Here is a 12,287-nt window from a genome sequence, read left to right on the forward strand (position 1 = left end):
TCCCAGAAGGAAGAGCACTTCCTGTCTCTTCCCTTTTCCAATTCGTCTCCTGGTAGGCCGGGCTACCTGGTCCTCATTTCTGTAGAAGTACAATATCTTTAACACGGGAAGGAGTCGTCCCTGTGATAAGCAAGGCTTTACTTTCTGAATGCAGAGGCTAGGGCTAGGTTGGAGGTTTTACAGTACTGATGTGTACTTCCAGTCGACAGTTCCAGGGACTTGGAAAGACTTGGGCTTGGAAACCAGAACCTTCAATCAATAGAGCAGAAACTAGACCACAAGTTCCCTGGTGACAGCAAATTGTGGCTCTTTTTGGGAAAGAAGTGATTTGGGCCAGTTTCAGAGCACGTCCTGCCTAAGGCAGACGGTGCATCCTGAGTACCTGCAGATGGTTGATCCCCCAGGCATTCCTGGACATAGCCACCTCAATACATGTACTCTTCCTATGTGAAGGACTCTGAGGTGGTTCTAGGTGGAGTTCCCACATAGTTCCAACTTCTATCAGCAATTTTATGCATTGGCAATCTAGGAGGGGTTTCTTTTGGTAAAATTACTTCTGATAAATTGAGGTCTAGAAGACAATCTTGGGCCATCAATTTGTAACCAAGAGGATGGTGTTATTACCCTACAGCAGCAGTGGTCATTTATCTTTCAGACTCTCAGTGAGTTGGGAACTATTGGTCACTGGGATCCTTTTGTCCCTATGTTTCTGGGGATTAAACAACCCATAGGGCCTCATTCATGCAGGCAAGCACGTTACCAGTTGACGTACATGTCGGAGTTTATTGAGTTCTACATCCAGAACAGCCTCAAGACTGCAGAGATGATCCAGCCTCACAGAATATTCCAGTCAGGACTTGACCATAATCCTAAATTTTCTTTGGGTCCCCATAAGATTATCATGGCCCCCAAATCATCAGAAAGTAGCCTAGAAAACTACGCCCACAATCCCAAAAAGTGGATTATGGGGTGTTGTCTTTGTTCAGTGTATTGGTTACACGTTGTTATGGACAAGGGTTAGAAGAAAAAGCTTAACAAAGGAGACTAGACTCAAGGTCTTGTTTTGAAAAGAAAAAAGGGGAAAATGCCATGGGATAGTTCTTTTGTACACTATAAAGATTTGTCACTCATACTGGTTTAATAAAACACTGATTGGCCAATAGCCAGACAGGAAGTATAGGCAGGGCAACCAGACTAGGAGAATTCTGGGAAGAGGAAAGGCAGAGACATAGTCACCAGCCAGAAACAGAGGAAGCAAGATGAGAATGCCTTACTGAGGAAAGGTACCAAGCCACATGGCTAAACATAGATAAAAATTATGGGTTAATTTCAGTTGTAAGAGCTAGTTACTAATAAGCCTGAGCTAATAGGCCAAATAATGTTGTCATTAATATAGTTTATTTGTGATTATTTGGGTCTGGGCCAGTGGGGAAACAAAAGCTCAGTCTCCAGCTACAGCTATATTCTCATCTCATTTATCAAAGCGTTAGAAAAAGAAAACACTTCTTTTAAAAATAAGGCAAGGAATCTGGACTGTTAAACACAGCCATCCCTGCCTTCTGTTCTTCCTGGCCAAGGTCAGCTTAAATCACATTTGAAGCTTAGACCTCCCCTGACTATGGCCACTCTAATGCTCCCCAATTTCCATATTTTAAACTTTCCAAATGAACAAAGACCTTAATTTAAAATGAAGTCACATGGTAATGCTTCATGAATCAACCAGAAAGCTGACTTCTGGGTTAGCTGTGGTGGTGGGGAGAGGTGAGTGGAGAGAAAATCCACAGGAGGAAGGCTGAGCAACCTGTTTCCCTACAGCTGTTTGAAGGGAACATGCACTATGACACTCCCGACATCCGAAGGTTCGATCCAGTTCCGGCACAGTATGTGCGGGTGTACCCAGAGAGATGGTCACCAGCAGGCATTGGGATGAGACTGGAAGTCCTGGGCTGTGACTGGACAGGTAAGGGGGGTTTCTTCTTCATATCTTGCTCACTTGGTCTTATGGTCTTGGCATCCTGGCAGGGAACAGGGCAGTCAGTCTTCACTGCATACCTACTGTCTGGTCCCTGCTGAATTCTTGGACCACCTCTGAACTTAGAGAAGTCCCTCAAGGGAAGCGTTTTGTCCTTTGTCAAGGATCACTTCAGTTCCTCAACATGAGTCTCTAGAAAGACAAGTCTTAACTATCCACCGACTACCCAAATTCAATTAGACCCCAACTCTTCAGGCCAGGGACAGTGGCTGTTGATTTAGGAAAGAAAAACCCTCTCATGACAATAAAGTAATCGGTTTATGTCTGAATCTGGCCTCCAGATGTCAGAGACTCAGACTGCATTTTCCTTTCAAAGCTACATCTGTAGAAGGCTTGCTTGCTCAGGAGGGACACTGGTGTAGGGTGTTATCTTCCCAGTATGTAATCCTGCTAGGTAACACAGGCTGGGGCAAATGCCCCCATGAATTCTCTCTGTGAGGGTAAGGCCACAGAGCTCACCCTTACCCCTGCTGGTTGCTGAAGGATGGAATACCCTACCTACCCTTCTGAGTCAGGCCCTACCTTGCCTCTGGCCACTGGCCCTTCTCCTTCCGCAGAGCTGGCACAGCCTGGCAAAATGAGCTTTTGGGGAGCCACCTGGAGCTCAGGCCCCACCCAGTACCAGCAGGAACCCCGAGCAGCCATGGCTCTCCTGCTTCTCCTCACCAGGGCCCCAGGTATTCCCATTTTCCTGTCTGCTGTACCTGTCACTGGCTCAGGCGACAGGAAGGCATGAAGGATTAATAAGGGCATGTCAGGGGAGTGCTTTTGGCTCCCGGGGAGAAAAGTGCTGCCTGTGTGCCAGCTGCAAACACACAGGGGAATCCTGTGCAGAGGCGCAGGCCAGGAGTGGGGCCCCAGTTCACCTCTAGGCTTGGAATCCCTACTAGGAGGAAGACTCACTGTCCCCCAGCACCACACACACACACACACACACACCTGTAAGGGTAAGGCTAGGCCCCCCAACGCCTGAATGCTTATCACCTTTGCCTCGTAGATACTAAAAACCTACCTCAGACACAAACTAGTTTCCTTTACCCAGAATTAAAGCTACAGAGGACCCAGAAACGTCTAGGCTCATAGCTTCCAAACATGTTTGACCATATGCCTCAAGTTAAGCTGAATTTCCAGTGAAACACCAACTTCACTGATAAGCACGCACATACATGTGCACACATGGGAAGTTCTTGGATGCCAGAAACAGATTACTAAGCTCAAGTCCTTCCCTGGCAGTAGGGGCAGAACCTAGGACAAATTACTTTCTCTCTTGCCTGGAAAGTGGGGATGGCACCAGTCCGTCTCGAAGCCCCACAGCTGTCGTGAGTGGCAGGAGCATTTAGACTGCTGCCCAACACTGGCAAACGTAACGGAAGGAGTTTCTCTCACACACCAGGCAGTACTCAACCTTACCAGGCGAGACACCCTGATAGATTGCAGCTCTGACTCCTGAAAGGCGTAGTAACCCATTAAACCCATTCCCTGACCTAACGCCCTTTCAGACTGGGAAATAGTCCCAGGAAGGTCACCCAGCCAGTTGGGAACTAAGTCCTATTTCTCTCTGGCCTCTTCTCTTCTGCCCCATGCCCCTCCCAGACTTATGGCCAGCTGGACATTTGCTAATGTCCTCCTCCCCTGATTGTCCCTCCAGCCACAACCTGCCCCAGATTGGCCCTGGTGACAACCACTGGTTTCCCATTTCAAAGTCCAGCCCTGCTCTCGGAAGATCAGAGTCGAGGCGTGTTAGCTTCTGCCCAGGCTCTGAGTCTTTGAAGTCTCTGACATCTGGTTTTAATTTCGGAGGAACGCTGCTGTTTGGTGGGCAGTTACCTCGGAGCACCCAGCACAAACAGTGGACACAGAAGCTGTCCCCTGTTTCTTCACTTTCCCTCACACACCCTGCCCTCAAGGTCACCTCACCGGACCCTCACGGCCCCTGGGTTTCACGTTATCTCGCCCCACCAGCTGACCAGTTTCTCCTGAAATAGTTCTTAATACACATTCTTCTTGTTTTTGACATTTCCATCTCTGCCTGCAACTTGCCCTTGTTTCGCTTCTTGTTGTTCTTTTATCCCCCCCCCCCAAAGGAAAACAGAAAAACTGAAGGGCTTGGCTGAGCGGGTTTGGTAAATGGTTTGACAGGGCTGCTCCACCTGTTAGCCAGTGCGTTTGGGTTTCAAATGATCACTTCTCGCCCCGCCACTCATAGTTTGGTTTACAATTGAGTCTGAGATTCAGAGGCGCGGTGACAAATTTGAACTCACAAATTAGGACGCCGCGAGGTTATTTGCTATTTACTTTGAGCAAAAGGCAGACACGGTAGTGGGGAGCACGAAAGGTTCCGTGCCTAGTGTTTACTAGCAGAGAGGTGGGAAGTCAACCGTGAAAAGCCTTTTCAGCATTTTTACCTATTCCCTCAGCTCCCGACTTTATTAAATAGTATCCTGAAGGGTACCCCCACAAAGACACCTAATCACAAGCACTAGCACTAAGGAGCTTGTACAAAGGCAGGAGGAACAATGCCCTCACTTCTTCAGGGCATCTACTTGGAGGAACTCTCGGGTACACTCACCACCACTGCACAACACACCGGTTTCCAGACCCTCCCGCCCCACCCATGACCTGACTCACAACCTCATTCATTCCCGAAATAGTTGATGAATGAGCGGCCGGGTGAGCAAATAAACGAGTGATCGGATGGGTGTGTGAGTCACCTCTGGCCCAGGTGAAAACCGGCAGCCTACACCGTGCTTTGACCTAGTCAGGTTTTTTGTGTGCTCCTATTATAACATTTGTTATAAGTTGCCAGCATTTGGGAGCCTGGACTTTTTACTAAGGGTTGGTAGGCTTCTCTGGCGGTGGGGGATTTTAGAAGAACTAGCCAGACTTGGTTATCTCTTCTTTGGGCCTCTGTCTTTTGAATCAAGTCGTGGTGCCTCGGTGTCCCTTTGCCTGCGGCCACTCTCTTCCCACCCCAGTCGGCTCCCCTGCAGAACAGTAACTGTATCCAGTGGGTGTTTTAACTTGCCATACCTTGACTAGAAGGTGTAGCCCAAATTACTTCACCTAGCCCAAGTCTCTTTAAATCTATTTTCCCATCTGTCCATGGCCACAAAACACCAACGGAGTCTGGATTTGGGCTTCCTAAGCTGCTATTTTGCTTACAACTTTGGTGACAAGTGCTTCTGATTATTTTATTGTAGGTGGGCCCCACAGGCCAAATTGTTTTATGGAGTTAGTTTTGAGTCCAAATAAATCCTGTCTAGCATAGCGAAAATGTGTTTTGTAAGAAAGCAGAGCCAAGCAGCGAGGCCCACCAGCAGTCATGAAACAGCAGAGTGCTTGGGGCCCATTTCCCATGTAATCTCAATAAGCATAGAGATTTTTCAATTGATTTTGGTGCGCAGCATTTTGATCATGTGCCCTACGCCACTTTGGGGTCAGTGTCATCCGCCCCCATGGCTGCCACTATGGTGCCGCCCTTAGAGCCTCCAGGGTGGGGTCAGGAGCATGGCTTTGTGCCCGTGCCTGTTGACTGTTGTCAACTGAAGTGACCGTCATGGCCCCACTGATGGTTCCCAAGGGTGAGCTCAGGTTGTGTGCACATCTGTGTGTCTTCCCTTTCCTGCTCACAAGTTCACACCTAGAAAGAAGATTTTAGTTTTTGGCTTCTTCCCCTGCCGGGTCACAGAACATCCTGCTGGAGCATTTTTCTTTTCTCCCTTCCCCTGCACGCAGACTCAAAGCCCACGGTGGAGACACTGGGCCCCACCATAAAGACTGAGGAGACTACTACCCCATATCCCATGGACGAGGACGTCACGGAGTGTGGGGAGAACTGCAGCTTTGAGGACGGTAAGCATGGCCATGCTCCTCACAGTTCACCTGGGGTGGTCTGGGTATGGACCAGGCAGATGGCCTGGGATCGGGCAAGAGCTTGACTTATAAGAGGGTTCACGGAGGTGCAAACACTCACAGGCCTGAGGCCGTGGCTGCTAGGAACACTCAGATGTTGTACCAACTAGTATAGCCCTATAGATTTAAACCCGCTGCTAAGGGGAAGGCTCACATCCTCGCTGCCTTGATTAGTTAAAGTAAAAGCAGCCCCAGCCCAAGAATTAAGAGCAGGAAGAGCTTCTCCTGTTAGCTTGTGTCTCAGCCATATGAAGACCTGGTGCCCTTCGTAGGCAAGGGTCATTTTCCGTGATAGCCAAGTTAGTCCACCAATTAACCAGAACCAAGGCACTTCCCTGTGTCTTGCAATAGCCTTGATTACAAAACTGTAGCAGGATGATTCTACCAGACTGTGTGTCACATCTCACAGGCCTGGGACAAAGGCAGGATGTGAGGGACCCTCAGCCAGTTCTCAAAAACCCAAGATGTTTGGATCATCTCTTAGCATGGGAAATCTTTATTCCCCTTTTTGCCTTTGTCTTCGAAACATATCCAAGGTAGATAAAGCCAGTGGTTGGAAGATCTGAAAAGCAAGGGCTGTTTTTATTCCTACTGTTCAGGTCACCATGTATTAGGATACTCCGAATAAGTCACAACTTATTACAGCACCTGGCATTTGGGGTTGGACTTTTTAAGTTTGACAAACTCAGTTTACATTAAATTGCTGATTATTATTAAATGTTCATTAAACATAATGAGGAACGATTAGCAAAGAAGCTTGAGGAAGGACTTAAAGATGTCCTTAGCTGATGGAGCCAGGAAACCTGCTCACAGCCGGAGGGCAGCATGGGAAACTACCAGCATGGTATGCAGGGCTCCAGAAATTATTCAGTAGGAAGAGTGGGGTGAAAGCCAAAAATTAATGCTAAAACTGTGGGGCTGAAAACTGAGAATCGAATGCATGTGTTTTAGGGAGGGTGCTCTGGTATATTGTGTGGGTAGGGGACACTGTTGGTCAGGGTTAGCTGAATACAAAACCTTGACATTTTAATGAACTTGTTTTAGTTTCATAAGGAAAAGTGGAGAATCTTCCAAGACATGTCCAAGACAGAGAGCTGAAAAAGAAACACACGGGGTTAACGCATGGTATTAGATTCAGAGTTAGCGTGGCAAGAGCACGGGAATGGGGAGTCTAGCTGAACGGCAATCCAAAGGAAAATTTAAGGGTTCTGCTGCAAAATTTCAAAAGTTTATTTTTAATATAATTTTACCGTTTACAGTGGTTTGTTTGATTTGAGGTTTCTTTGATGGTCCCTCCCTTCTTTTAGTAAAAGATCTTTTTGTGGAATTTAGTTCCTGAGATATAGTATGCATATAAACATTGCAGAGGAATTATGGTATATTGAATTACCCTGTATTTTTGAATGGAAAAATAGACATGTGGAGAAGTTTGGAGAGAAGAAGTGGTGAGGGCTAGAGCCCGACTTTCCCAAGCCACAGGTTGATGTTTCTGTGATGGGTTCCATGTGTTTCCACTCCAGCTGACTTTGGCTAAGGGTGGGCCAACATTAAATGTTCCCTCGTGGGCAGGCGGGACACGGTAGGGTCTGCGGGCAATCTGCGTCCTGCTGCTGAGATCAGCAGTACCCTTGCCTCTAAAGCCAAGCATCCTCCACCCCATGGTGGGCAAATTTGTCTCTACCCAGCTGCTGTTGCCTTTAGACCATTCTTAATCTTCCCCGTGGAAATTCTTCTCTGGGAACTTAGGAAGGGAAGTGAGAAGGCCAAAGACCCCCGTCCCCTGGGCTAGTAGCATTGCTAACTCTTTTCCCCTGTCCTGGCAAGTATCCAGGTTTGGGTTCCCATTTTCTCTTTCACCACCTTTGGACCACCCCTTTATTCATTCCAAGGTTAGCATTAACTCATACTGGGTTTTTAGATCTGGGTGGAACCCCAGAGAAAACCCACTTGGTTCTGCCTTTGGACTGAACTAGGTAACTCTCTAGAGCAGCCAGGGTGAGCTATTGTGGTCACTTTGTCGAGCTACAGAGAACATTTTCTTCCCTCTCAGCTCTCAGGGGCTCCACACGGGTGCTGCGCAGTAACTGGCATGACAGGCCTGAGCCTCCAGCCTAGCAGATAAAAACATGCCCCATGCTACTCAGCTCAGGAGATTTCCCTCCTGACAATGCCAAACTATGCCATCCCTCCGGAATAAGGGCTATGCCTTTGTCTCAGCCAGAAGCTCCCCGGCATTGAGGTCTCCCCATCACTTCTGAGAGCCCGACTGGCAGGACTTGAGATGATCCTCTCAGGAGCCAGCAGTCCACTGAAGACTTCTTCCCTGGCATCGTAGAAAGTAGCAATTTTCCCACTTGTCAGCTGTATGAGGTAGACAGAGGAGGCTGATTAGACCCTGAAGCCATTTGGGGGTCTCTTTATAATTGCTTACTATGGGAACCACTGGCTGACTTGGTTTTCATGCTGGGAAGGATGAGACCAAAGCCTGACCCGAAAGTCAACAATCGTCAAGACGAGTGAAATAAATGAGCAAAGGGAACCCCTTCTTTCTGTGCTTCATTTTCAGGCCTTGCCAGCTATTGAAGGGCGTCGCCTTGGCTGCATGCTGGGCCCCTTTGCTTGCTGGCCTTTTGGTTACTTTTATTCTCCTTTTAGACAAAGATTTACAACTCCCTTCTGGATTCAACTGCAACTTTGACTTCCCCGAGGAGCCCTGCGGTTGGATGTATGATCATGCCAAGTGGCTCAGAAGCACCTGGATCGGCAGTGCCAGCCCCAATGACCGAACATTTCCAGGTAAGGCAGCTGAGACATCCTATGAGAGATGGAAGGCCAGTCTTCCGTCATCATCCTGACTCCCTTGCAAGCTTCCTAGATTCCCACCACGGAGCAGTTTTCCCACAGACATGCATCCACTCACCACTGGCTGGTCGGTGGCTCCTAGCCTACTCAGGATTTCGGACCAGCCTGAAGTTGCTAGAGAGAAAGAGAAACCAGGATAAGTGAGAGAAAGCAGCCTTGGGAGGTTTTTGGGAGATGGTAGGCGTCCTCTAGTTCCCTCAGCCAGCTCTGTCTCATTAACAGGTGCCTTCTGGAAATGTTTTAACAATAGGCTTTCCAGGGATTGAAACAAAACCCCAAACTTGTATGATAAGGCTCACACACATTCAGTGGTAAAAATATCCTCCCCACAGTTCAGTGGGTCAGAAACACAGGGGGTGGGGCTGGGACATGCAATGACGGGGCTCAGGGAGTGTATTTTCACTCTACAGATGCAAGGAACCTAAGTTACCTCTGGAGACGAATATACTGAAATGATCAGGAGATGTTGAGTTGAGGGTATTTATTACTCTCCTTTTTAATATAATTTAATATAGCTTATGTAATTTTTAATAATGATTATATTTAATTGGCTAGTAAGGTTTCAGAAAATTTAACAAGTGGCGTTCACAAGCCAGCATGCATTGGTCCAAAACACTCTGATTAGCTTTCAATTTTCATACACCTCCTGCCTGGCTCTCAGATGCCCATAAACAAGCCTTTGGGAGAAAAGAGGGTTAATTCTGGAAACTTAGCAGGCTAAATGATGATGAGGTGCACTGGGAAAAGACTAGAAAATGGGAAGGGGAGGGGCTCCCCTCTTCCTGGCTTCTTCAGGGCTGCCCCCACCCCCGGTCCCTAGGAGTTCAAGGAGGGAGGAAGGCTTAGAAGAACACTTGGGGGCCAGTCTTCAACCATAGCCCACACTTGCTTTCCCAGAGGGTTACAGCATCTGCTCTGAAGAAAAACATTTTCCTATTTCAAGTGTTATCTCTTCAGCCTTTGAGTGCCAGCTCAGAGAGATTGTATCTGAGGCTCAGCACAGCCTCAGGCACAGGAGAGGGAGCACTTACCCTAGTCCCGGCTCCAATCCCCTCCCGGTCTCGTGCTAGGCAATAATGTTTAATTAATATAATGAGCCTCCTGCACGTCGGGAAGAAAAATACTTATTTTTATAACCCAGCCAGGATTTTTCGTTTCATTTCCTCTCCTTTGAGACTGGGTCCAATTAATTGGTGGTTTTTCCCAGCCCCCATCTTTATCTGAATGGAAGGAAGGTGAATGAGGTATGTGTGTACATGTGTTTATATTTTGTCTGACGGCGAGATAGGGATTGAGGAGGGGAGGGTTCTAAGGTGCAGCTTGGCTGGGGCACTCTGAATAAGGTTGTACACATGGACTCTGTGTGGGAGGAGGATTGGTCATTTCTTATCCAGGCCCTGCTTTTAGTCCTTTCTAATCCTCTGCCCCCTCCCCCATACTTCTAAAAAAGTTTCCTCTGGGGGTTTCTGAGGCTAGCCCTAGACTACAAGGCCACCAACAAGCAGGCAGCAGTTCTGTCGCCTCCTCTCTGCCATAGCCTGCACCTCTACCCACTTTATTAGAACCCACCCTCACCTCAATACCTCGTCCCTTGACCCTTGCTTTGCTACTCATTGGGAAATTGTAGTCTTTGTCTTCGTTTTAGCTGATTCATTCTGCCCTGCAGTTGGAGAGGGCTTCTGGGAGCAGGCTAAGGAATGGGCACAGTTCCAACCTTTGATGAATAGGATAGATGGGGACAGAAAGAAAAGTAGGGCAATATGGAAGTGCTGGATCTAATGCTGAGAAGGAAAACGCTTATTCTCCTGTAGTTTAGAAAAGCGACTTGTGACCTGACCCCAGGAAACAAAGTCACAATTTTGTTTTCGGAATCCTTCCCTTTAACCTCGGATGATTAGAACACCCATCTTCTCTGTTTTCTGACTGCCCTGCTTACTAAACTCCAAATCACACTGTAAGCAGACGATAGAACCCTTTCTAGCAGTGAGAAAGGAAACAGCTGTGCTGGGCTCAGGGCAGGGTCGATGCTGATGGGTGCAGAAGGCCTGGCGCCTGTCCCCAAACCTGAGAGCCACAGTGCCACCTGACTGTGCTCTTCCACAAAGAGAGGCCAGAGCCATTGTTCTCTGGAAGCACACAGCATGCTTCACCTCTTCATAAGGAGGTAAACAGACGCCATTCACAGCTGAGGCTGAGAGAAGGAAGGAGGAAGGGAAACGGGGCGGGGTAAGATGGCCATGTTGAAACACAACACAAGTGTCCATGGAAACTACTTACATTGCTCAGATGTTTTCGGATTGTTTTCTCGCTCTCTTTCCTTTTTCTGCTCACTTTTAAGCCTGCAGTTAGCTCAGTCCCTTTGCCTAGTGGTAATGGTTGCTCCAGGCTGACAAGACACTCACTGGTTTCATTCCACTGTTTTTGTTTTCCAACGTCCGTCTTTCAAGCCACTCAGAATTTCTTTTTTTAGCTCTTGTGGCTGAGCTGCCTAGAGTGTTCATACCAATGCCCCTGGGGGGGGGGGGGGGGATGTGTTCCAAACTCAGTGACCCCCTGGTGGTAGCCGAGGAGCCTGTCCAGCTTCTCTGACAAGTCACTTGCCTTCCCTCTGAAGCTACAATGGCAGCGTGTGCTTAGCAGAACAGACGTATTTTCTACAGACATGCTCTGACGCTTTGATATCAACAGTCCCAAGAATGATGAGAGCTGGGTCTATAAGGAAGGATACAATCACTCCTTAAGGCGATAGGGTGGGCCTGGTATCTAGTTCTCCGGTTTTGGGTAGGGAGTCCCGACTGTTTGTGGCTATCTCTATCATAAGTTTAAAGAGTTTCATGATTTTAAAATGGTTTCATCCGACTCTTCAGTCCTGCCATGGCACTGGTCCTTTTTCAGGGATGCAGGGGCTACATTGTCTATATGTAGACCACGTCATCATCACATACTGGATTAGACAGTACTGCTCTAGCACCTTGGACACTAGCAGGGGAACATCCTTAATGTTGCTTTTGTAAGCTGGTTTAGTGAAAACCAAGAAGCAATGAGTTAGGGGGATGAGTTTGCGTGAGCTCGTTCTCGAAATGTTGTACTTGGTGGTTGCTATTTTGATTTTCCTATGTATGTCACTCTGTCTCCCTCCGCAGTCATGGGAAATAACCAAGGGAAATAGCATTAAGGACTATTTGGGGGTCCCACAGAAATAGTATCCCAAGTAAACAGTAATCCCAATATTACTGATAGTTGTTATTTCTATGATCATTAATACTGTCAAGAATGAGGTAAGACCTGGGATTTGTGGTGTTGTCATGTAATCTCAGCTACTAGAGAAACTGAGGCAGGAGGACTGAAAGTTTAAGGTCTGCCTGGGCTGCAGAGTTCAAAACCAGTTTAGGAAGTTTTGCAAGACCCTGTCTGAAAAGGAGAAGAAAAAAGGAGAGTTGAGGTTGTAGCTCACTGTCTGGGAGTACCTGGGTTCAATTCC

General features: G+C 47.7%; 1 protein-coding gene across 4 annotated transcripts in view; it reads left to right on the forward strand.

Annotated features, from left to right (window-relative positions):
* The window catches only part of Nrp2 (neuropilin 2), a 119,791-nt gene that overhangs the window by 62,599 nt on the left and 44,905 nt on the right, over positions 1–12,287 (forward strand). For all 4 annotated transcript variants that reach the window (XM_075952043.1, XM_075952041.1, XM_075952044.1 and 1 more), the window contains exons 10-12: positions 1,816–1,960; positions 5,768–5,884; positions 8,600–8,740. In XM_075952043.1, the coding sequence (XP_075808158.1) occupies positions 1,816–1,960; positions 5,768–5,884; positions 8,600–8,740 (403 nt within the window). The remainder of the gene's footprint in view (positions 1–1,815; positions 1,961–5,767; positions 5,885–8,599; positions 8,741–12,287) is intronic.

The sequence above is a fragment of the Microtus pennsylvanicus genome, chromosome 17, assembly GCF_037038515.1.
Source record: "Microtus pennsylvanicus isolate mMicPen1 chromosome 17, mMicPen1.hap1, whole genome shotgun sequence".
NCBI classification, from domain to species: Eukaryota; Metazoa; Chordata; class Mammalia; order Rodentia; family Cricetidae; genus Microtus; species Microtus pennsylvanicus.